Source organism: Danio aesculapii, chromosome 18, assembly GCF_903798145.1.
Source record: "Danio aesculapii chromosome 18, fDanAes4.1, whole genome shotgun sequence".
Lineage (NCBI taxonomy): Eukaryota > Metazoa > Chordata > Actinopteri > Cypriniformes > Danionidae > Danio > Danio aesculapii.
Window position 1 is genome coordinate 42,650,389 of NC_079452.1, and position 27,761 is coordinate 42,678,149.

The window sequence follows — 27,761 nt, forward strand, 5'->3', positions numbered from 1 at the left end:
CACCGCGCTATCCACGTTTCCTCTGGAGTTTCATGTAATTTCAGGTGTTTCTTTTTTAATTTGTCTAATTTGGCTTTTTCACTTTTATTCGGGAACATTTCATGCATGCCCCCCGTGACAAACGAGGTATTGGATACAACTACAGTATGAACTGCTGGAAGAGTGTTGTTTTAATGGAAGAAAAAAAAAACCTCAGCATTTCACAATGCAGGTGTCTGTGGCCTGCACTGACTCGGTAGGTGCAAAGAGTGTCAAACAGCCCTGTGTGTGTGTGTGTAGACTACCCTCTAGCAAAACGCGGTGAAAAGTCCTACATGACGGTAATAGTTAGATTAAGGTGTTTACATGTCTGTACTGCACTTCAATAATGCGATTGAAACCGGAATTCGATTTCTCTTTAGTTCGATTATGACCTTAATCTGACTAAATTAATCAAAAATTGTTTTTTAATTGGTAGACTCTTAATCAGAGTATTGTTTTAATCGCATTAAAATCAAATTATTAGTGTCCATGTAAACATACTCAATTGATTAAATGCCGATCTGATTTTGTGGACTGATTGTGTGCACTATAATTTTACAAGTGATTATAATCTGACCAGTTCTGTATCTGATAGAAATTGATGTCTTGCATAAAGTCTTGTCATGACATGCCATGCTGAACAAAGTGCCTCAGAGGACAGAAGAGATTTTTATTCTCAATACACATGCATTCTGTGTTCAAGCATAGTCTCAATTAAAATGGAGTGTCTGATGTGAATAGAAAACTTAATTAATAAATTAACCTAAATTAAACTAGTCATCTGGCAGATCTTGTCAAACTGGTTTAATTTTTTTTTTTTTTTTTGTGTACACCAACCACTTATCTTGTGAAAAGTCATGGCTCAAATCGTATGTTTTCAGAGAAAGCAATGATTGCAGCTTGTTTGAACAAACTCTATTGAAAGAGAAGTATCTGTGGAATAAAAAATGCTTTCTGTTCACTTTCTCATAATGCTTTTGTAACTAAATATGTCTTTATTAAATCCTTCAATGTATAAATATAAACCATTTGTCATATTTTGCCCCTCAGGTTGGTGGATGATAGATGTGTAGTGCAACCTGAGACTGGGGATCTTACAAACCCACCGAAAAAATTCAGAGGTGAGTCAGTTTGGCAAGAATTTATTCATTTTTTTGGGCTTAGTCCTTTTATTAATCATGGGTCGCCACAGCGGAATGAACCGCCAACTTATCCAGCACATGTTTACACAGCGGATGCCCTTCCAGCCACAACCCAACACTGAGAATCACCCACACACTCTTGCACACACTCACATACACTACGGCGAATTTAGCTTATTCAGTTCACCTGTACCACATGTCTTTGGACTGTGGGGGAAACCGGAGGAAACCCACGCCAACACACGGAGAACATGCAAACTCCACACAGAATGCCAGCGACCTTTTTCCTGTGAGGCGATTGTAGTACCCACTGTGCCACCGTGCGGAGTTTGGGAAGAATCTTCACACTAAATGAAAAATAATAACATGTTGACACCATTATAGCCACTGGACTATTCAATTCAATTCAATTCAATTCAATTCACCTTTATTTGTATAGCGCTTATACAATGTAGATTGTGTCAAAGCAGCTTCACATAAAAGGTCACAGTAAATAGGAACAGTGTAGTTCAGTTTGTAGTGTTCAAGTTCAGTTCAGTTTAGCTCAGTTCAGTGTGGTTTAATAATCACTACTGAGAGTCCAAACACTGAAGAGCAAATCCATCGATGCGCAGCTCTACAGATCCTGAACCATGCAAGCCAGTGGCGACAGCGGAGAGGGAAAAAAAACTTCACTAAAGGCGGAAGTGAAGAAAAAAAACCTTGAGAGAAACCAGACTCAGTTGGGCACGACCATTTTAATTTCTCCGCTGGCCAAACGTCTTGTGCAGAGCTGCAGTCTCAGTGGCGGAGGCTGGAAGCTGGCCTCAGCGAAGACTCGTCTGTCTCTGGAGCGTCACAGGAATCAGTCTCATGTTCTCCACTCTTCCATGATCACCACAGTAGCTGCTCAGGATACGGCCTGGTCCAGGATATGGAAACCTTGGGATCATCTCGTCGTTGGTCTTGGATCGAATCAGTGACTCTGCATAGTCTGGGGGCCTCGGGAAGAGTATCCCCAGGTGGAAATGGAGAATAAAGAAAATAATTAGCGTAGCTGATGTTCACAGTGTATATCAGCAAGATGCATAACCTGTGTGGAAGCCCCCTAGGTGGTGCACTAAGTGTATGCTTTACTGAACAGATAGGTCTTTAATCTAGTTTTGAATTGGGAGAGTGTGTCTGAGCCTCGGACGTTATCAGGAAGGCTATTCCAGAGTTTAGGAGCTATAAATGAGAAGGCTCGACCTCCTTTACTCGACTTTGCTATTCTAGGTACTACCAGAAGCCCTGAGTTTTGAGATCTTAAAGAGCGAGTTGGATTGTAGCGAGACAGAAGATTGGTTAGATAAACAGGAGCTAGATTATTTAAAGCTTTATATGTAAGAAGCAATATTTTAAATTCAATACGAAACTTAACAGGCAGCCAGTGTAAGGAGGATAAAATTGGGGTGATGTGATCAAATTTTCTAGACCTGGTTAGAACTCTGGCAGCTGCATTTTGTACTAATTGAAGTTTGTTAATAGAGGATGCTGGGCAGCCAGCAAACAGTGCATTACAGTAGTCCAGCCTAGAAGTCATAAAAGCATGGACTAGCTTTTCTGCATCTGAGATGGATAGCATACTTCGTAACTTAGCTATATTTCTCAGATGAAAGAAAGCAGTTTTTGTGACATGGGAAATATGATTTTTAAAAGTTAAATTGCTGTCTAATATGACACCCAGATCTTTTATAGTAGAGCTAACGCTAACTTTGTATCCCTCTAATTGTAGGTCGAGTTGTGAGATCTGCTGTGTACAGTATTTAGGCCCAATAAGTAATAATTCTGTTTTGTCTGAGTTTAAGAGAAGATAATTGTTGGTCATCCAGTCTTTAACATCTTTAATACACTCAGTTAGCTTGGACAGATTAGACGTCTCGTCAGGTTTAGTTGAAATATATAATTGAGTATCATCTGCATAGCAGTGAAAGCTGATCCCATGTCTTCTAATAATGTCTCCCAGGGGTAGCATGTATATTGTAAACAGTAAAGGGCCTAAAACTGATCCTTGAGGCACCCCGTATTTTACTGGGCTGATTTGTGAAGGCTGTCCATTTATATTTACAAACTGGTAACGGTCAGATAAGTATGACTTAAACCATTGTAGGGCATGTCCCTGGACACCTGTAGACTTTAAGCGATTAATAAGGATACCATGGTCAATGGTGTCAAATGCCGCACTAAGATCGAGTAGAACTAATAGCGAGATGCACCCTTGGTCAGCAGCTAAGAGTAAATCGTTGGTTATTTTCACTAATGCAGTTTCTGTACTGTGATGAGCTCTGAAACCTGACTGAAACACTTCAAAAACATTGTTGGTCTGCAGAAAGGAGCATAATTGAGCAGAAACAACTTTTTCTAGTATTTTAGATATAAATGGAAGGTTTGAAATAGGCCTATAATTGGCTAAGTTGCTGGGTTCTAGTTGTGGTTTCTTAATAATAGGTTTAATAACAGCTAACTTGTAAGGATTTGGAACATGGCCTAAAGATAAAGAAGAGTTGATAATGTTAAGAAGAGGTTCTCCTATAACAGGTAGCAATTCTTTCAGTAACTTTGTTGGAACTACTTTCAGTCACAGTTAACCTGTAGCTTAAACAACAGTTTAGTAGTTAATCTATAGTCAAGTGTTTTTAAAACAAGCTACAAGCTAACTCTGAACTGTCATTTTTATGTCAGAACTTTATTTTTGTTTTACTGGAGTCTCTGTATATTTACTGTAGCCATTATTAGGCCCACACGGAATCTGCACGTGCAGAGTTTTAGCCCATTATTGATTCTGTTTATTTACTTATGTAAATGTGTGTAAATTTATATATATATACTCCATTTTTAAACTAATTTCAATAATATTATTGACTAATATAAAAATATTTATATGATTTATTTATAATACAGTTTGTAAAGTAATATTTTCAATCTTTTAGTAGATCTATTATATGAGAGACTTGCTTTGTTTACCAAATAAAGTAGATCTAATTGGATTTGCATTGTAAACATTAAATGCAAGTTAAAAATGTATTACTTTTTATTTTATATATTAAGGTTTTAGTTATGATACTCCCAAAGTCATTCCGCATAAATCTGCAGATTTTTAACAAAATTCTGTGCAGAAATAGTAGAAAATGTTCACAGATTCCGTCTGGCCCTAGTAGAGTCCCTATATATTTACTGTAGTCATTATTGGAGCCCCTGTATATTTACTGTAGTCTGGGACAAAAATGTTTATTCACTTATGAAATCTGTAAATTAGCAATCGCAATACTTAATTGCATAAAAATATGATTTTGACACTATTGCACTAGTTTGTGGAGATTATAGCTTGTTCCAGCTGAATAATATCTTGCAAATAACTTGCAAAATGAAGCTTTGTTGTCACAGGGATAACTACATTTTATGAATTTATTACAGTTAAAAATGTTATTTACAATAACATTGCAATAATAAATGACTATTCCTACTAGGTGTCAAAATAAATTGTTTCTTCGATGCACCGTGATGTAGACGTGGATGGTTCAGTAATTGATCATAACTGGTTATTATGCACTGACCTCATTTATCTCATATGCACGGTAGCTTACTATGGTTAGGGAGGCGACTGTGAATAATTAAAACTGTTAAAAAAGCAGACAACTGCAGTTCACTGCAGTGTTCTTTCACTGACTCTGAAGTTACAGCAGAACCGCAGAAGCCCCTATTTCTGTTCTAGGGTGGAAATGACAGCTATATCTGCTTCCTTCTCTCTCTCGCTCTGTCTCTCTGTCTGTACCTTTGACCTGCTGATGTGAGGTAACGTTACCTCTCATCTCTCGCGGTTACAGTTATACTTGTGGATCCAGACACGAGCATGTCTGCAGAGTGAATTTTCTCCATCGTGTCTATCATGTATCAGCTGCGGTTGTTCTTTAGCGTCTGCATCACTGCTGTGTGAACAGTGCTGACCATTCTAGCCAATCACAGCCCTTTCTGTTGAGCGTATGACCACAATGACCAATCATAGGCATTAAGAATTCACTTTCAACTCTCAAATAGCAAGCCGGATTATTATTTACATTAGTTTATTTGCTATAAATGCTCATGTTGTCTTCTGAATGTATTTGAGTTTTGTTTGATACATTCTAAAAGAGTGTTTTCTTTGAGAAGGTCAAATTAAAGGTACAGTTCATATCTGATGCTTGTAATTTAACGACAAAATAGTATTCTTGAGTTGTTAAGTCAAATATACAGTTGTGTATGGAAAGCATCATTGATGCACCGATATATCATTCACTCATTCATTCATTCATTCATTCTTTTATTCATTTTATTTTTGGACTAGTCTCTTAATTAATCTGGGGTCACCACAGCGGAATGAACCGCCAACTTATCCAGCATATCTTTTACGCAGCAGATGCCCTTCCAGCTGCAATCCATCATTGGGAAACACCCATACACTCTCATTTACACATACACTACAGATAATTTTAGCTTATCCAATTCACCTATACCACATGTCTTTGGACTGTGGGGGAAACCAGAGCACCTGGAGGAAACCTACGCGAACGCGGGAAGAACATGGTAACTGACTCAGACGAGGCTCGAACCAGCGACCTTCTTGCTGTGAGGCGACAGCACTACCTACTGCTCCACCGCGTCGCCACACCGATATATCAAATTGAACCAAATCTATGTCTATTCTAATCTTTTGAACCTAATCATTACCAAACCAATCCATGAGACCAGTGTAGATTTAAACCAGGGATGCTCATTTCGGTTAATTTTGCCAACCGTCAACTGCTGCTCGTTAACCGAATATTAACCGTTAACTGGTTAGATTAATATTAAATTAGTATTTAATTTAAAAATGATTAAAAAATGATGTATATTTTGTGTCTGACACATTAAATATTGCATTTTAAAATACTGACTTGTTTTAAGATTCGAACATATTAACCACAGACAATAACAACAGAACATCATCATGCACCTGCAGTGTTTCCAACAGCATAGAAATCAAGAATAAACTAATGAAAAAAGAATAAAATAAATGGTCCTGCCCTAGATATTTTTCACTTAAATTACAAATTTAAATAGCAAGCTAGTAGCAAACTAGCAGGCTACCTTAAATGGATCGCTCCACAGGAAATAGGCCTATGCATTTAATCAGTGATCCGCTCTAATTCTTATATTATAAGCCTCTGTCAACATTTTTAATACAAGTCATTTAAGATTTATGTCTTGAGCATCTGATTTTACCTCATGCTGTGTTTTTATTTCCTCTCTCACTTGCGGTTCGTGTGCACTCACTGCTTGTGATGAAAGACAATGAGGAGGCTCATACAGTATGTTGACTTTTTGTAAAGTATAGACTACTATAGCATGTAACGGTTTTGTTGTTTGCATATGATATTGCATTCATTTGCTTACATGTTTTATAAGCCATAAAATGAAAGCCTCAGTTTGGTGCAGAGTTATCATGCAAAAATCAAGAAAATCCTTGATTTGTATTTCGTAAATTAGGATATGAAGGCTATTTTAAAAATTTGTACTTTATAAGAACTATTAATAACTAATTTTCCAAATGGAAAAAAGGTTGGTTTGTTGGTTGTACACTAAATCATCAATAGGCTATTTGTTGAGTTTATGACGTAGATCCAGGACCGAGGGGTTCAGCATCAGAGTTTGTGTCAACTCCTCTGTGTCTAACTGATATCCTTCTTTCATTTTGCTTTTTTGGCAAAACACGTCTGTAGGCACATAAGGTTACATGTGTTACCATACCACCAGTTAACACATATGTTGCACATCAGGGGCCGATCACACCGAAAGCTTTTTTCCGTTCCAAAAACGCGAGGCGCACCACACTGCCTTTTTGCTGACAGGAAAAAAGAAGCGTGGTGCTTTTTTATGTCACTAGGAAACGACTGAATCAGCTGGTCTATTGCGCACGAATGTTGCTGTCGAGGTTTTTATAATTGTACTATTTAATAATATTGTGATATTCAAGATTTGTAAAGTAATACAGCGCTGGATAACTTGAAACAACGACCACTAGTCTCTCCTCAATCTTTAAAAGTTCTCCGTAGGCGTCTCGACAACACAAACACTGCTGTCACATCAATGGAAACCCTGCCTCTGCTTTCATTTGATTGAAAAATGAAAAAGACGCGACTGATGTAACGCGCTTTTCCCACCATTCAAATGATGCGCCTCTCAATGCAAAATCACATTTACTGTGATCGGCCCCTTATGCAGCCAAACTTTAAAAATGGTTAATCGATTATTTTAAGCATCCCTAGTTTACATCCCTAATTTGTACTATATATTTTAGCAAATGACTGGCCTTGTTGCACATAATGCAAATACAATGTTCAGATTACATAATGACAGTCTTTTTTAAGTAATGTATTGTGGTGGTTTCCTTAATAAATACTGTACTATTTGTGGTGTCATTTTTATCCTCAAATCATCAATTCAAATCATCAATTTGGCTCCAGTGGTAATAAAAAAAATCCACATGTATACTGTATCCTACTTTAAACCAAACTTATTACTCCAGACAAAAAATTTTAAATCCCGTCTGGTTAGTGTGCTTAAACAACTTGCCTCGTAGTGTTTAAAAACTAGGCCTGTGGGTAAAGAGCTGGCCTTTGGTAATGGCTGTTTGAACATATTCAACCATGAAATTCTACACTACAAAAGCCGTCCAATCAGATTTGGTTTCAACCACCTATTGAAGTGATTGAAAGTGCACAAAAAAAGTGCTCAAATCATTTCAGATTGACAAAACCAGGCCTTAGTAGTTTGGCAGGCAAAAGAAATCCCAACAACAAGCAATATAAATAAATATATAGATGTAGCTTCCTGTGTGTGTGTGTGTGTGTGTGTGTGTGTGTGTGTGTGTGTGTGTGTTTCTTAACACCTGCTCAGCCATTGATTAATTACTCGGCCCTTGAGCAGTAACAGCCTCCTACACACTGAATCTTTGCTCCTGCCAAGGCCACGCTGTCTGTCGGGCCTCACGTCTCCATTTATAGTGAGATCTCAGCAGGGCGCCTGGCTCTTGCTTAATGACTAGTGTAGTATTGTAAGCTGGGGTGGGTAAACACTGGAGTTCCTCAAGTGCCATTTTACAAGAATCAGAAATGGCAAATAAATACATGCTTATTTGACTTTATTGCTGGTGGGCTTTGTGGAAACACTAGCATAAAAGAGAGGTTAAGCAGAAGCCAAATACAAGCGTTTGGAATTTTTTTAAAGCAATCTCATTGTAATAGCTGATGTATAACTATGTAATAACTATGTATTAAGGATATTTTGTATGCATGTTATGTACATAAAGGTAAGATATCCTTTTTGATGTGACTTGCAAATTGGCAAAATCAGTTTTTTTAGCTATGATTTTAGGGATGCAACGATTGTAGATTTTGGTTGTACAATTATAGTCTGAGGAATAGTCACGGTTTCACAGTTATCACGATTATTATACATTCATTAATTTCAAAACACTACTAGTTCAGTAAATCAAATGAAATCTCCTTATATTTTAAAGTGTTAATTATTGCTACTCAGTAACCAAATAATTTAGCACAAAATAAATATAAAAAACAAACAACAGTCCATATCTCTTTGAAATTTTTTGGGCATTTAAACATAAGTAATAATTTTACACTAAAAATAAAGGAAAGAACAATTAAATAAATAAATACATAAAAATAAGAATCAATAAAAAATACTAATTTGTCTAATGTTAATCTAAGCTACATACTGTTTTAGGAAAAGTATTTTCCTTTTAAATAGAAGAAATGTAATGAAAGACTGTTGAACCTTCTTGTCACCTGACTTACGGTGCGCTCACAGCATACCTTCAACTAGGTGTGCCTGGATAGCATGAGCACGTTGCGTCACTCACGCGCCGCTTGCGTGTCACTGCCACGCGCCTCCATTGGAAATAATTGGAAATGCGTCTGCAAAAGACAGAAAATGTAAACGGCCCATAGTTAATAGCCTCAGCCATAGTTAACTTCAGCCTTTAATCCAGTGTGCGTGCGTATTGTATTGTGTACAAGCTCAGAACTTTAAACTAGTGCACTGTTGGCATAACTTTTAGTTGCAGCAGTTTTGTTGCATGCAGAAACATGGTGTTGAGAAGCCTTTACAATTAATTAACCATGACGAATTAAATCCTTTAAAGGGCACCTATGATGAAAATAATTTTTTTGAAAGCTGTTTGGACAGAACTGTGTGTAGGTATAGTGTGTGCACAGTCATAATGGGGTAATAAGACAATAAGTCTCTTTTTTTAAAATTTCCTGACAAAAATAGGATCTGAATCACTCCCATTTTGAGGTTGACTGCAACGTGATGTAGTATAATCATATTAACAAGACAGGACGTGCGCAAAGCAACCGGGAATAAAAGATCTGTTCAGCTCTCTGTGATCATCAATCATCATCAAATTGATCAAGAGTGAGTTTTACAAGTTTAACATATTTTTAAAAAAGTGCATGTTTGTAATGAATTACTGTGATTTACTTCAGCTTTACTACTTCACCACAGCCACATGTCAGTACAATTATAAGAGAAGACGTTTCGTTCCGGCTTGTGTACATTAAATCAGGCTTACTTTGTACATTAACATAACAGATATTCATACAGCAGTGGATATTAACGTGTATCCTGTCACATTTGCAATGCAAAAACAGTGCAAAGCTAAACCTGCACGCTGTGTGTGCGTGCTTGCGTGCGTGCCTAAACTTTGTAATGACATTGTGTGCAACTCATCGTTGCAACTCCACAACAAATACATCAAATAATAATTGGGAAAGTTCTTACTGTAGTATTTCTAACAAACGTTACGTGAGATCTGCTTCATGTCTGTCTGTTATCTGACGCAGCCGAGGGAGGAGATTGAGGCACACTGACAGGCACGCAGGAACGGTGGGCGGGGAGGACTAGCATTAAAGGCACAGGCCACAAAAACCGCTACCTGATGCTCAGAGTTAAAAATGACAAATGTTTGAAAGGTCTAATAAATAATCTACTGGGTGTTTTGAGCTGAAACTTTACAGACACATTCTGAAGACACAAAAGACTTATATTAAATCTGAAAAAAGAGGTAAACTAGGCGCCCTTTAAGCCAAATAGATATACAGTTGAAGTCAGAATTATTATGATTCTGATGGTATGAAAACCTTGGATAAAAATATCACAGTTTCACGGTATTGTGATTACTGATCTACATATATTCTTTTCAAATGTCTGGGTAAAAAACAAAAAAATTGTCCCCTTTGAACACAATATGTTTATCTTGGAGCAATAAACATGTCAGGCTAAATAATTCAAATGAATCATTGACTTCTGCTTTCTTCATTTAGTTTCAAAAACACTAATTTCTTTACAACTTAATGGCATTTTTGGATATTCTTTCTACTGGAGATACTGTTGTCCTAAAAAAATGAACAAAAAATAACTTGCATATACTATAGGAACGGTGTAGCAGAACATTTTGGTGGCTTTAAAACCTTGACTTTTCCAAACCGCAGTATACCTTAAAAATGGTTATTGTCCCATGCCTATATGACAGTACATAATATTTTATGATATAAATTTCAAGATACTAGAATCCAGCTTAAAGTGACGTTCAAAGGCTTAACTGGGTAAAATAGACAAGTCAAGGTAATTAAGCCAGCCAATGTATAACATTGGTTTGTTCTGTAGCCAATCAGATAAAACAGCATTTCTTAAAGAGAATAATGACCTTAAAATCGTTTTATAAAAATTAAAAACAGTTTTTACTCTAGCTCAATCAAAACAAATAAGACTTTCTCCAGAAGAAAAAATATTAGAGGAAAGACTGTGAAAAATTCCTTGCTCTGTTAAACATCATTTGGGAAATATTTGAAAAAGAAAAAAAAAAATCACAGGTGGGCTAATGATATTAACTTCAAACAGAAACCTTTTTTGTTTTAATATCATTTGAGTAAGTATAGCAGCTCAGATAATTTTTTCTCTCTGTTTTCTAGATTGTCTCTTCAAAGTGTGTCCTATGAATCGGTACTCTGCACAGAGACAGTTCTGGAAGGCCAAACAGGGCAAGCATGGGAACAACACACAGGCCGATCTCTTCAAGAAATTACAGGTACCTCTCATAACCCAGCCCGCATAGAGCAGATTATGACATCTTAGATATGCTTCTTCATAACCACTGCTTTTTCCATTTGCTACAGTATTTATAGTTGACTGTCCTTTGCATTACATTCTACAGCATGCAGCAGAACTGGAGCAGAAACAAAATGATTCCGAGAACAAGAAACTGCTGGGTGAGGTTGTCAAATACAGTCGGGTTATACAGGTACAGTCAAGCTTCCAGCTTCTTATCAACAACTGTTTGTTTTTTTTACACTTTTGGCCGGACATCTAGAATGCTTTGTTTGTTTTCACACTGTTGCCAAGGTTACTAGTGCAGCGCTCAAGGGCCAAAGAGGCGGTTGACAACAAGGGTGATTTACAGATTCAAAGCCTTTTTGATTGGACACTTTAAACTAAGGGGCTCTTTTAACAAAAAACATGGTTTCAGGTATTTTAGCAAACCTATCAGATCTAAAGGCACCCTAAGCTGAAGTTTAAGTTAGTTTGTTCTGTAGTTAACCATAAAAAAAAAAGTTAAAAAAACTAATTGTTATGGGGAGTAACATTGACCTTAGTGTATTTTATCTTTTACATAAATATATATATATATGTTTAAATTTAAATATTTTAATTAATTTATTTTTCCATTTCAGCCAAACTAAAAGAAATAAAACTTTCTCTAAAAGAAAAAACTCTGTTATATTATTCCTCTGTTACAAATCATTTTGGAAATATTTGAAAAAGACTTAATTTCACAGTACCTAGGTGTAGAATTTTGTGTTTAATAGTTTTTTATATCATATAACCTGACTTGTAAAAAAAAAAAAAAAAGTCTGATACAAATTGGAGCCTATTTAGTTTATAAGGATGTATCTGTATCATGGCAGTTTACACTTTCAAAAATATGTGCAATATCTACAGTACCTACTGTATTGAACATTTCAGAAGTCTGTAAGATTTTTCTTTATATTTTATAAAATAACTTCTTTCTTTCTAGGCATTTATTATGGAAAAATACAGTAAAATAATAAAAAATAAGTATACATAAAAATAATTATTTTTTAATATTTAAATTCTTTTTGTTTCTTTTGGCCAGCTTCCTGGCTTATAACATGGCTTTAACAAAGATTTAATTTCTTATCAGACAAATCTGAAACATTTTACCATAAGTTTGTATTAGTTAATGTTAGTTGGGGTATTTACTATCATGAACAAACAATGAAACAATACTTTTATTTCTGTATTTATTTATCTTTGTTAACATTAGTTCGTGAAAATATTGCCATTCGCGCTTGGTTCATGTTAACTCACAGTTCAGTAACTAATGCTAACAAGCACATTTTTAGATTTTAATAATGATGAATATGGTTATTTAAAGCTGTAAAAGTATTGTTTAATCTTATTTCATGTTTGTAATTACATTAACTAGCATTAACTAATGAAACCTCATTGTAATGTGTGACCAAAAAATCCCTATACGAAATAAATGGGGAAAATACCCATATACCTTCAGTGTAGATATAGTGGGGGAAATACGCATTGAACACGTCACATTTTTTTTCTTAGAAAACATGTCTAAAGATGCTGTTGACTTTGTCATCCGATATCAGTAACAACCAAACATATCCATATATGTAAAGAAAACAAAGCGAATTAGTTTACAAATGAAGTTATGTATAATGAAATGACACTGGGAAAAAGTATTGAACACATGGAGAAAAGGAGCTGTAGAAAGGCAGTGAAAGGCCAGACAGCAGCTGAAATCTCTCAGTAGTTATTCAGTAACCCTCTGCCCTTCCTCATTGTAAATTAATATTAGCTGCTTCAGTCCACCATCTACATGATCAGGATGATTAAGATGAAGCCAGGGTGGATATTTCAGCAAAACACAGTCAAGAAAACTCTCAAATGGTTTCAGAGAATGAAAATCAAGCTGTGGAATGGCCCAGCCAATCACCTGACTTGAATCCAATTGAAAACACAAAATAAAAATCAGATTTGATAGACGAGATCAAGATGTTTACACTGTTTAAGTCTGTGAAAAAAATCACACCTGAGCAATGCATGTGATTTCATTCTCCATATGAGAGGCGTCTTTATTCTGCCATTACCAAAAAGATTCCTAAATTATTAAATACATTTGAGTAGTTCAGTACTTTCTCCTTGTGTCATTTCATTGGTATTACACATAACTCATAACATAACACATAACATAACTTTTCAGATTTGTTTTTTTTTGTTTTGTTTTATTTTTATGTTTGTATCTTTTGGGTTTTTACCAATATCTGGTTCTATTCCACGTCAACACCTCTTTTTAGAAATATTATTCCCAGGAAAAACATGAGGTGTACACCACTTATTTCCCCCACTGTATATGTAGACATTCTGATTTTTTGCTCTTTTTAATGTTAACACTATTGTGAAACCTGTGATACTGTTGCCAGGTCTTGAAAGTATATTTAAATATATTTTATTTTAACATAATAAGTTTCTCTCTTGGTCAGTGTAATACATTCTTGCTGACTTTTTTTTATTTTAAACATTGAACTGTAGTGTTTGTTGTGCAATGTTTATTCCTACACTTTCCTTGCATTTCAAGCTTCTCCATATTAAGAGTAATAAGTACCTGACCGTGAACAAGCGTCTCCCGGCGCTGCTGGAGAAGAATGCCATGCGTGTGTCTCTGGACCCTTCGGGAAACGAGGGCTCCTGGTTCTACATCCAACCTTTCTGGAAGCTGCGCAGTGAAGGAGACAATGTAAGCATCTCCAGAAAATACACTGTAAAAAAAAAAGATCTGCAAATTAGCAGTTTTCTGTATTTTGTGATTCATGTTTTTATTTGTCCCTATTTATTTATGCTTTTGAATGGCATTATGGGACCTTGATCGATCTTCCAACAACTTTTAACCTTGGAAAGTTCGATAAAGTGACTTTCATGAAAATTTTCACAGTTTAAAGTGATATATTGTCTGGAGTTGGTGTTAAATATTATGGTACAAAACCTTGTACACGTTTATTTTACACGTTTATTTATATTGTTTCTTATACATGTATATAATTTCAAACTACTAAAATGTCAATAAAAGTGACTTTGTTAAACTATAGAGTTGAATTTTCAACATCAAAAGTTGACAGAGCTGAGATCAAGCTCCCATAATGCAATTCAACTTAAATAAACAGAAAACACTTGTGAACAGGGGCGTAGCGACGGGGCGATTCGTCCCCCTCACTTTTAGAGACAGACCATTTAGAAACAGGTGATTAATAATTATATGAACGTATGATATCATACAGCCGTCCCCCTACTTTTAAAATGTCCGCTACGCCCCTGCTTGTGAATCACAAAATATGGAAACGTGTGATATGTTAACATGTAAATATGTTAATGAACAGATATCTTTTACAGTGTATAGTGATTAAATTATGTGCCCTGCAATGGTTTATGGCTCATTTTTATAGATGTATATAAAACTAATCACCTCTAATCATGAAATTAACATCTTGTTGTGTTAACTCATCTGGTCTCTCCTCTTGTTTTCATCTCAGCAACTGAAACATAAAGGTATATAATCAGTTTGGAGCATGAAGCACATTGTGTGTGAATATGTGTGTGTACACACAGAAGTATGAGGCACGCTTGCATGCATGTACAGAACAGCCTGTTACAGAACACAGCATTTACATAACTTTCAAGCAAGAGAATGTTTTTTTTCTCATATTAAATCATATTTGATCTACTATGCCAACGTATTCAAATTAAAACACAGTTATTAAGGAGAGATTGGAAACAGGTTCACATGAATTGATGTGTTGAGATCTAAGCACTAAATAACACCTTTTTTACACACTTTTCTGTGTTTATTCTCCCTCTTTCAGCATGCAGCAGTTATTGTTTGTTTGTGTGTAGAAACTAGTTTTGTACTATATAATAATAATAATATTAATAATAATTATAAACTATAAATGATCATTTTACCTCTGGGATGCTGTTTAAAGACCCCATGAAATAACTTGACAGGTGTCGTTTTGTACCAGAAGATAGTCCGAGTTTTTCCGCTTGTTAAATCTGACTTCACACATCAGTTTTGGGGAATTTTTTATTTTATTTTAGACATTTTATTGGACAAAGGTTTGTACAGTATATGGGTCAAAGACAAAAAGGGTTTTCATGCATCAGTATAATAAATATGTATTTCTTTATGTAGCTTTGATTTGAAAAATCGTGTATATTGGAATGTGTTCTTTTCCTTTTTATTTCTGGGAGAAAACAATGATTGTCATACTGTAGATGTTTAGCTTGATATGCTGAAGAGTAAAATATAATCTAACAATAGGTTATACATACATGTCAGTCATATATAGACCATTACTACTGTCCTTTGGAATTCTCTGGGAAGTTCAGAATTATAATTTTTAAGAATATATAACATTTTTTACATCTTGTATTTGTAATGTATTGAAATTTAATATGTATTGTGTATTAGGAAATGAAGAAAATCCTACTTTAATAATAATATTAATAATATTAATGATGAGGATGATGATGATTATTATTATTATTGTTATTATTAAGTAGGAAATAGTTTATTTTTTTATTTTTTTAAAGTCTACTTTTACAATTTGACAGTTGTAAACCACAGCAGAAATGTTCTAGCCAACAGGCCCATGTCATATACAGTACAGATACTTAATAAATAACCTACTATAAATTAAAAGCATTAACGTATGCTATGTTTTTAGTTTTCACAAGCTTTGGAGACCTAACATAAATTCCGTTTTTAAATAATAGGTCATCTATAGCTTTCGTCATGAGCCATGGCTGTGTTCATAATGACATCAATGTTTTCAAAGTGTACTGCGAAGGGAGCGCAATTGTACATGAAGTTTGCTAAAACTGAACTGTAAAAATACTTTGAAAGCAAATTACACCTAAGAGAGATGACTTTAATGCTTTTTAAAAAAATCAAACAAAATTCCAAGCTGGGGGGGATAACTGGGAAGAGAACACAGCCAGGAACTATGTTTCTAACTACAGCTACAGAAGTGTAGTCGCAAGTGTACATTTTTGCAACGCAGTTTATGAATGTTTTTGGAACGATGGATTTGGGAAACGCCAAATCAATGAACTATGTTTGTTACGACGGAACTTGCAACCTTAGATGTCTAACGATGGATTTTGTAAATGCACCCGTTTGTTTCTTCTGCTGAGCATTTATGGGTTCGTGTATTACATAAATGTATGTTTATGTGGAGCATTATTTTAGCCCTATTTCAAGATTTACTTTCACAAGATTTAATTAAAGCATGAAAGCACAAATATGCTTTCTATGTACACAAAATCTCCTGTAGGTGTACTTTGACATAAACCCTTAAATCTCATCTTTGACCCATATACTTTTGCATGTAGAATGAGTTATCAGTATTTTTGCTCATAGAGACACTTTAAATGTTGTCAGCATTTAGCAATATACTAGCAGCATGCTAATAGATATGAAGTAAAAGACCCAGCATTTCAGTTTAGCTTTTATGAGGTCATTTAGAGTGTCTGTAAAATACCACTTTTTAAACTATGCATGGCACAGGATGTGATGTCATTGTTTCCTTTATTGTCGAACGGCCTCAACGACAGAGCAGTTGATGGTGTGTGTGTGTGTGTGTCTATGTTGTTTGTAGGTAGTGGTTGGAGATAAAGTGGTTCTCATGCCTGTAAATGCAGGACAGCCTCTCCACGCCAGCAACATTGAACTCCTGGACAACAGAGGCTGCAAAGAGGTCAGAAACTACCTCTGTCAAACTTCAGAAGAGTTGAGAAAGCAATATTAGTAACCTTAATTTTTCACATACTGTAAAATGATTGGTGTTATTTTTAATCCCCGCAAAATATGAAATGTGTAAATGACAAGATTTGAATATTTTTTGACAGTATTTTTATTTTAAATGTTGAATACTTCAACCAATATCTAATGGCCCATTTCCACTGAGTAGTACAGTACGGTACGGTACGGGTCACCTTTGTCAGGCTTCTGTTTTCACTGCTAACAGGGTACCAACTGAACTCTTTTGGTGGGCGTGGTGAACAACAGAAAGTTTCAGTCAACATGATTTTCGCTCGAGAAAATGTCTACAGTAAAGCTGTATGGGTCGTTCACATATCATATGAGATGCACTTCTCACAAAACAGATGCTTTATACACAAATACTTCTGTATAAATGTTTATTACTAGTTTTTCTATGAACAGGATTTGATGATAACTGCAGATCAATGACAGTGCGAAATAGCTTACTGTAACGTCTGCAATTATATAAAATAAATAAATAAATGCAACATATATGAACACATACAGACCCTTACAGTCTCTGATATGTTACCAGTTACAGATAAACTACACACAGCATACATTTAGTCCCTATTTAGGTTCAAAAACAACACAAAATATAGCCCACAGTCAGAGCAAACCTCTCATCTGTGTGTTTAACCTTCAGCAGCACGTGTAACCTCTTGTTAGAAAGTAATTCCATCATTCAGAGTTCATAATAGTCCAAAATGTGATGATAATAGTTAAACATGGCCGTTTGTTCACGTTTGCTCAAAAAATTATTTGTTCCTTTGTTTTTTCCGACTTCTCCTTTGTTTTTTCGCGCATCACTCTTGCGTTTCGCAGTTTTTGAAAGGATCGGGTTTAAAAAACACGTCAATAATCAAGTGCACGTTATTATTATCAGCTCAAGAAGTTCGTTATTTTAAATATAGACGTGCACACGAGCGCAAGGAAGAAAGGGAAACCGCTCGTGCTTTAGACTCGCTCGTAAAAAAACTACAGGGCACAGGGTAGAATCTGCTCTTCTTCTTGGCTTTGTGGCTGTTCATCAAGACGATGACAAGATTTGTTTGAGCTCGGGTCGACCATGGCTCCTTATTATATGTATATATTATTACGCTGTAATCTCTCTGCTGTGTTTTTAAAACATGGCAGTTCTTTTGTTTTCATTCTTGCTTGTTGCGCCAGCGAATGACGTATCTCTGTGAACCAATAGAGTTCAGCTGCCCTTCTAGCTCCACCTGTTGGTACTCTTGGTACCCTTTGCATAGGGTGACCAAAGAGTGGTATGGTTCGGTATGCCTTTTCACAGTGGAAACAGCCATAAAAGCGTACCGAACCACTGGTAGCAGTGCGATATGGCTGTATATCGGCACTGGTGGGAGGCGTGCGTTGTGCCTTAGTGTCCCACTAGTGCTGATATACAGCCATATTGCACTGCTATGAGTGTGATTTTGTGTTTATACAACAGTTCAATGGCATAATAGTGTATGTATAAAAGAAAATCGACTACAGAGTCTTTTTCCACCATTCATTCACATCTGCAGCGGACCGTCAGAACAGCAGAAACCATTGCTACTTTACCATAGTCACTTTAGAGCTAGTATTTAAAGGATTCTCTAGCATAATGTTTAAAGTGATGACAAAACAAGTGATTTTGCTCACATTTTATGATCATTTAGAGAACTAATGTGGGCAGAGTAATACACAACGGTGAGGAGGCTGTTTGAGTGCTGTTATTACGGGAATATTGCACGGCTATCAGCCAATCAGATTCGAGAACCAGACAGAACTGCTGTATACAGTATATACATACAGCAGTTCTGTCTGGTTCTCGAATCTGATTGGCTAATAGCTGTGTGATATTCTGCAATAACAGCACTCATACAGCCTCTTTATCCTTGTGTATTACTCTGCCCACGTTGTAAATGTTTTATCAGTGTGCAATGTCCCTGTTAATTAAGCAAATAAAATAACATAAATAATAAAATAATATAGACAATTTTGAGGTATGTAAACAAAAACAATGGTCACAATGTATTTGCTGTTTTACATTTTTAATTTCTATAGCTTTTGAGAATCCAAAAAGAGCCACATATTGATAAACAACATTATGATAGCTGCTTTAACATTAAGTTATGATTGAATTGCCTCTGGTTACAGTTATGAAATAGTTTGGCATCAAGCAGGAAATGTTTATGGGCCAATGACATGACCACATTGTAATGGTCTATAACCATAGTATTAAATAAATAAATACAAATACAGGAGTATCTTAATAATACTAAAATTAATGCGAGGAAAAATAAGTATATGAATAAATGAAATAATGAATCTACAAATAACTGGAAAAGTGATCAAATGTACTGTGAGTTTAAATTCAGATTTGTGTTTTACACAGGTAAATGCGCTGAACTGCAACACTAGCTGGAAGGTGACGCTCTTCATGAAGTTCAGTGAATATAGAGATGATGTTTTAAAAGGGGTGAGTCTCCTGCATGCGTGAACTGATGTGTTGTTGGTTTGTGTTTGTTTTATATTTGACGGTGTTTTGTCTGTTTGACTGACTCAGGGGGATGTGGTGAGATTGTTTCACGCCGAGCAAGAAAAGTTTCTCACTTGTGATGAATACAAGAAGCGGCAGTATGTATTCTTGCGCACCACCCTCCGCCAGTCTGCAACCTCTGCCACCAGTTCAAAAGCACTCTGGGAAGTAGAGGTACAGCTCTGATAACGGTTGAAGAATATTGCTTATTATTATCTCATCTGAATTCATCCATTTATGTGGTTTATACATGAATACATTACGATTTAAACATTCAGGCTCACTAAGAATTATTTTGTCCTCATAAATCATAAATACCTTACAAATAAAGAATTTTTTAAATTATATTTTACGTTTCATTTAATTTGTATTTTTACATTTTATTTATGATTTACATTTTCTCTTTAAATTATTCTTTTTTTTTATTGTAATTTATTAAGTGGGATTTTTTGTAACCCTTTGTGCAGTTTTTCTGTCACGTGATCCTTATAAAATCTTTGCTTAGCTTAATACTACTTGTAAAATGTTATATTTAAATAAGACATTTAATAACCGTAGCTTAGATGTACAATGTATACAAATAAATATATGTTTATTTAAATAAATAAAGTTTGAAGCCAGATACAAATATAAATAAATAAATAAATGCTTATTTATTTAAATAAACAAATAAATAAATGTATGCATGTATGTAAATAAATAAAGTTTGAAGCCAGATAAAAATATAAATAAACAAATGCTTATTTAAATTCAATATATATATATATATATATTTATATGTTAATAAATAAAGTTTGATGCCAGATACTAATATAAATAAGTAAATGCTTATTTATTTAAATAAACAAATACATAAATGTATGCGTGTATGTAAATAAATACATTTTGAAGCCAGATATACATATAAATAAATAAATAAATGCTTATTTAAATAAATAAATAAATAAATGTATGTAAATAAATAAAGTTTTATCCCAGATACAAATATAAATAAATAAATGCTTATTTAAAAAATAATTAAATAAATAAATAATGTATTAATTAAATAAAATATGAAGCCAGATACAAATATAAATAAATAAATGCTTATTTAAATAAATAAATAAAGTTTGAATCCAAATACAAATATAAATAAATAAATGCTTAAATAAAAAAATAAATAAAATTTAAAGCAAGATACAATTATAAATAAGTAAATGTTTATTTAGATAAATAAATAAATAAATAAATAAATAAATAAATAAATAAATGTGTATATAAATAAAGTTTGTTGCCAGATTTGGCTTCAGTACTGACTAATCTAATGTATATGCAAAAATGTAATATTGTAAAAGCATTCAATATAAATTTTTATTTAATGCTGAGCACTGTATGTACAGTACATGCATTGTATGCCTTTACTATTATTTTTTGAATTGGCATAATTAAATGAATTACATTTTTAAAAATCTACTTGCCTTAACTACCTGAACTGTTGTGAGTATCCTGCAGTCTAGAATGAAACAAAGTCTCTGATATGTTTTCTGTGCGATTTAGGTTGTCCACTATGACCCGTGTCGAGGAGGCGCTGGCCAGTGGAACAGCCTGTTTCGGTTTAAACACCTCGCCACAGGACACTACCTTGCTGCAGAGGTAATGCTTAATACAAAAACGTTTCATACACAAATACACTTCATTCAACATGTACACAATGACATCACCTATATTCTATATAACTGCAGGATAGCTGTGCTTATAATAATATTAACTGTTAAAAAGCTATTATTTACAAGATAATAAGCTAAAGTAATTAGCAACTAATGAAGTTATAACGTTAACTAATAACTTAACTTTTCTGATTTTGATTGTGATGCTATAATGTGCACCTTTTGTAAAACTTTTTTTAAAACAATACGTATTGTGAAAAGTGCTATACAAATACACTGAAATTGAATTGAAGGTACACATGCAGGCTCTCATTGTTTGTTTTTTCAACGAAACTCATCCTGGCTGTCTCCTCTCCCTTATTTGCATGATTGAGTCATGGTTAAAGAGCTGTTAACATTGTATATGATTCGCCATGGTGTGGTTGGTGTGAAGGCCTGTGGTTTATTTTTATTGTGCACCACATATGAAACATTTCCTAGAGTGGTAAAACTCACTCAGTAGGGTGACTTTTTAAAGTTTGTACTCCACTGACCCTGAAATCAGGAACACTGTATCTAAAAGCTGATACCAGAAGAATGTGGGAATGAGTTTTCTTTAATAAGTCTATTGTTAATTGTGGGCAACAGAAATATTGAATAGATGTTTTACCCAAAACTGAAAATGTGTTCACTGTTCACTCACCTTTCACTTTTTAGAACTGGTTTGAGATTCTTTTTTATGTTAAAACACAAAAGAAGATATTTTGAAGAATGTAGCCATACCTAGACTGCTGTATAAGAAATACAATAGACACCAATGGCTTCTGGTTTCCAACATACTTCAAAATATCTTCTTTTGTATTTAACAGATGGAAGAAACTCAAACTGTTTTTTTAAGTGAAGGGTGAGTAATTGATGACAGAATTGAGAGTTTTTGGATAAACTAAGCTGTCCCTTAAAGGAGATCTTCATATCAAATAAATTTTTCATTTCTCATCAAATTCTCCTGAGATCAGGCTGAGCTACTTTATGATATGATGATTAATTATTGTAGCTTTGTGCATTTACTGTGCATCAACAGTAGTGTCATTTGGTTCTGTTTGTTTCTATTTTACTGAAATATCTGCGATTTAAAATATATATTTATAAGTAATTTTTTTGTTATATTTTGCAAAGTTGCTTTAGAAGGTGCAGTATAGACATTTATAGCTTCACAAAGTATTTCAACTTAAACTTTTGAGATTTCTCTTCATTAAATAAATCTTAACTCATATTAGAATATATATTCTAATATGAACATTCATATTAGAATGTATTATGTATGAAATGTGTATGTGTATAAATATGTGTGTGTGTGTGTGTATATATATGTGTATATGTATGTATATATATATATATATATATATATATATATATATATATATATATATATATATATATATATATATATATATATATATATATATATATATATATACTGTTGAAGTCAGAATTATTAAATTAAATTTCCTTGCTCTGTTAAACATAATTTGGGAAATATTTGAAAAAGATAGAAAAGAAAAAAGTTCAAAGGGGGGCCAATAATTCTGATATATATATATCAGTTGTGTGTACATATACTACTATAATACTAACTGGGAATTGTCATATTATTAACAAAATGTGGTACTTCTGTTGAGGTCTGACTGGTCTTTTAGTTTACCTGTAATTGAGAACTTACTCTCTTAAACTGTGAAATATTATGAATAAAAGCTTTTATATTTGATATTTTCGGGAAGACGGACTGCAGGTGGCAGTGTTTTCAATGTTATTGTCACAGTGGTGCAGAATCAGTCACAGTCATTTACTGTGCACAGGACAGACAGAGGGGTTATTGTCTTGTATACAAATTCTGAACTCATCTGTGTGTGTGTGTGTGTGTGTGTGTGTGTGTGTGTGTGTGTGTGTGTCTGTCTGTCTGTCTGTCTGTCTGTCTGTCTGTCTGTCTGTCTGTCTGTCTGTCTGTCTGTCTGTGTTTATGCTGTAGGGCCTACATTAACACTTCTGGTTGTGTTTCAGGTGAATCCTGATTTCAAAGATCGTACCGACAGTATAACCACAAAAAATGAGGTAAGTTTCTCTTTGAGTGCAATTTTACTTGATGGAATTAAAAATTGAACATGTGAAAACTACTTTTTACTGTTTTTATTTAATTTTTTCTGAAATAAAGTAGATGCATATATATTTACAAACAAAAATTCTTAAGTAAGGACACACCAAGTAATGTAAAATTCGGCCCATTTTAGTTTTACAGTATTATCTGGAGCTTATAGTTATATGACAGTCTCAAAACAAGTGGGCTTGACAAACCACCTGTAGAAGCATATTTCTCTCTTTAAAAAAACTCTAGCACTTAATTCTCTGAGCATTAACAGTTCATTTGAATAGTTTGCACTTCTTTTTTGTATTGCCTCTTCTTGTTGAATCACTGAATGCTTCCTCAATTGTTAGTCGCTTTAGAGAAAAGCATCTGCCAAATGACTAATTGTTAATGTAACGATTCAAATATTACTTAGATGCCCAAATACGTAGGGCTGTATTTTAACGATTTAAGCGCAAATTCTAAAGCGCATTGTTCAAAAGCATTAAGGGTATGTCTCAATCCACTTTTGCTATTTTAAGGACAGAAAAATATAGTCTGTGCCCTGGCACATGGTCTACCAGGGTAGTGCTTATTTTCCTAATGAGTTACAGTATGGGTGTGTTTTGAGTATAACGTGCATTAAACCAATCAGAATCACAACTCTCAGCCAGTTGCTTTGCGCCATGGCGCATTTGCTATTTACATGGCGAACTTTGTAAGTGGAAAAACTGAACGCTTTATTAGCAAGAAAAGCGTTAAACAGACCATCTGTGCGAGGATAGTATCAGTCTCCTCCATTAGGCCTCCTCCATTTGGCCTTACTTTTTCTTCACTTTACTTTTACTCTTTACTTTACTCCTTCACTTTCGTGGATAAGGAAACGGTGGAAACTCACTCCACCTTAAGACATCCATTAGGCTATATATTTAATTTAGTTTAAGCGCAAAGATTTGTTTCAGAACTATTTCTGAATTCGGGTCTAATTTCCAGAAAAGGAATAAATGAACAGTAATAACAAAGTGTGGTCAAAAAACTGACCTATGTCCAGACACACGTTCTATTCTTATGCCTCATATGGTGATGCATTCATCTTCAAAACCCAACAGGTGGACAAATCCAAACTTAGTATTTATTATATGCAAATTTATGTTTGTTCTAATAAAAAACACCACTACTACAACTACTACTACTACTACTACTTCTACTAATAATAATAATAACATTATACAAATGCAAATTGTCATGAATAACAATTCCCACCAGGTGTATGATAAGGCCCATAATGCCAGAAGCAGCCAATCAAACTTCAGCCGTTTGTAACATCGAATCTCAATGGCTAATCATTATGAAATATGGCAGACTCCGTAAAGTTGTCTCAATTAGTCAACAATCAGAGCATGCCATGTACCTAAAAGAGGATTTGGTTGAAGATTGAGTCAAGACTAAAAGAACAAACCAAATATAAAAGAGTTCTGTTTGCTGATGTAGTGTAAAGTCTGCATGAACCGGAACCTGCTACTGTTTTTTTCTGTATTGTAGTGCAGTTTCTAGAGAAAGAGAAAATTAAATGACAAAACGGTGGGTTTGGCTTGTTTTTTTTCTACTGCGAGCTGATTGGATGTAGTAAAGTAGGGATTTCATTCAGGAAGATGGGGAACGGGTTTTGGGAGAGTTATTACAATCTAACAGACACCTCCTCCTCACCATTTCTGTGGGTTGTCATACCGCTGTCAAACTGACTCTTGGAGGGGCGTGGTTAGGTATATTAGCCACGCCCAATTCCTCAGACAGATGTAATCTGAAAATTGAACTGAAAATAAACAGCAAGTTCATTTTCAATTATAGATTAAAAGGGCAAGCTATTTTTATTTTCTTAATGACATGCACAGATGAATTGTTCACCACAGTAATAGCAACGTGAGCTAACAAAATCAATATGATTAGTTTTGATTTCATGTGTACTTTAAACTGAAGATATCACCTGACTGAAGTGAAGTGTCTCTGCTGCACAGCATTGCGGCTCAGCTCAACTCAACTCTCCTGCACAACTTCTCTATTACGTAATGGTTTCTCTCCCCTCCTTCACGCTGCAACAGACAGACCCGCGCAAATCTCGTCCTCCTACTCTCTGGATAATGTTTTTTTTCCCCTTCCTTCAGCCTGTATCTCTCACTGCACCTTTCCGCTGTATTAGCATTCTGCTTGAGCAGCCTCACAGACAAACACGCGCACACACACGCACGCACGCGCACAGAGGGGGCTCCTTACATAATGTCTGAATCTGGGGGAGCCCCGTGAGAGTCAGGCAGACGTGATGTCTGAGTCAGAGGAGCTGCAGAGAGTCGAAGCAGAGGAGAATTTCTAATGCTGCTCTCCAAATAGCCCTCCATCATAAAAGCTCTAGGTGAAAAAAACACTCTGTGTCACAGATGCGGTTCTGCATAGTGTCCACACTGTAGATGACCTTTGGGTGTTCCTCTTGGTTTTTGTTGGATCTATGCGTACTTGAGCTTGAGCCATTATTAGATTGGCATCGTCATTGTATAATGCACAAATTAATTCCTACTTAAGTGAGTGTATCGAAACAAGCAAATATTGTGTGTACAGAAATGCACATACTGTGAAAGTCAGGGGTTGTGTCACCAAACACACAGTTTGTAAATATGTTTAGATGAAATTAATGTAAGTTAATCACTTAAAATCACTTAATTAAAAAAAAAAAAACAGCATTTAAATCTTGTTTTTGGTGACTCGGTGGGTAGCACAATCGCCTCACAGCAACAGTCACTGTTGTGAGCACAGGCTGGGTCAGTTGGCATTTCTGTATGGAGTTTGCATGTTCCGTGTTGCCGTGGGTTTCCTCCGTGTGCTCCGGTTTCCCCCACAGTCCAAAGACATGTGCTATAGGTGAATTGAATAAGCTAAATTGGCCGTAGTGTATGTGTGTGAATGTAAGAATGTATGGGTGTTTCCCGGTGATGGGTTGCGGCTAGAAGGGCATCCGCTGCGTAAAATATATCCTGGATAAACTGGTGGTTCATTCTACTGTGGCGACCTCTGATAAATAAAGGGACTAAGCTGAAAAGAAAATAAATGAATGAATGAATCTTGTTTTAAACATGTTACACCAACAAAGAGCTTTAGACTTTCACCAGAAGTATTTAATTTAATTTAATTTAATTTAATTTAATTTAATTTAATTTAATTTAATTTAATTTAATTTAATTTAATTTAATTTAATTTAATTTAATTTAATTTAATTTAATTTTTATTTAAATGTTTTATATTTTATTTTAATTAAATGTTTTATTGTATAATTTATTTATATTAATATAATACTTTGTCAATATAATAATAATTTAATATTTTCAAAAACATATATTTATTTAAATTAATATAATTTTAATTGAATTTAATCCCTACAGTTTGAGGCGTTGTTGTTATTGCACGGTCGAGATGCTATTTTATTTATTTATTTATTTATTATGTATCAATGTATTTTATATGTATTGGATTTAGTTTTTATTTAATTTAATTAGTTTGTACAGTTTGTGGCGTTGTTGTTATTGAATGGTCGAGATTGTATTTTATATGTATTAATGTTTTTTTTTATATGTATTAATGTAGTTATTTATGTTTTGGATTCAATTTTTATTTAATGTATTTAATTAATGTGTATATATGTACATTTATTTATTGTGTATATATTTAATAAGTAATATGTATTTATATAGTGCATTTATTGCATATGGCCATACACCCAAAGCGCTTCATAATCATGAGGGGGGGTCTCTCCACACCATCACATAATGTATATATGTACATTTTAATTTATTGTGTCTTATATGTATTGGATTTAATTTTTATTTAATGTATTCAGTTTGTACAGTTTGAGGCATTGTTGTTGTTATTGCATTGGCGAGATGCTATTTTATACGTGTTAATGTACTTTTATATGTATGTAAGAATGTGTTTTAAAGTACAGCGGTTCGAACTATAGTTCTGCCGATTGGTTAAAAAAATATCAGTATTGATGGTAAGAAACTGTACATTCTAGTCAAACCATTCTTCTGCAATCTTATACCAAAAACGCAAATAAGGGCAGTATTAATAGCTTAAAATGTGGGAGAGCGTTGATATTATGTGATTGTATTGTATTGCAATATGGAACAGTTAAGTGTTGATGTTAAATCAAAAGTAATTCACAAATACTTGAAAATGAGATGATTTAATGACAATAATTATCTATGGTTACAACTGAATTAATTACAAATAACTGTATAAAATGATAAAATATGAAATGATAAAACATATGATATAAATTGTACCCAGCTTAAATGTAAAATTAAAGTTA

The 27,761-nt window shown here is 34.3% G+C and overlaps 1 protein-coding gene across 1 annotated transcript in view; it reads left to right on the forward strand.

Moving 5' to 3' along the window:
- The window catches only part of itpr2 (inositol 1,4,5-trisphosphate receptor, type 2), a 176,602-nt gene that overhangs the window by 15,652 nt on the left and 133,189 nt on the right, over positions 1–27,761 (forward strand). Inside the window, exons 2-10 of the mRNA XM_056478765.1 lie at positions 1,072–1,142; positions 11,189–11,304; positions 11,431–11,517; positions 13,894–14,052; positions 16,970–17,068; positions 19,517–19,600; positions 19,688–19,834; positions 21,197–21,292; positions 23,344–23,394. Of these exons, the coding sequence (XP_056334740.1) occupies positions 1,072–1,142; positions 11,189–11,304; positions 11,431–11,517; positions 13,894–14,052; positions 16,970–17,068; positions 19,517–19,600; positions 19,688–19,834; positions 21,197–21,292; positions 23,344–23,394 (910 nt within the window). The remainder of the gene's footprint in view (positions 1–1,071; positions 1,143–11,188; positions 11,305–11,430; positions 11,518–13,893; positions 14,053–16,969; positions 17,069–19,516; positions 19,601–19,687; positions 19,835–21,196; positions 21,293–23,343; positions 23,395–27,761) is intronic.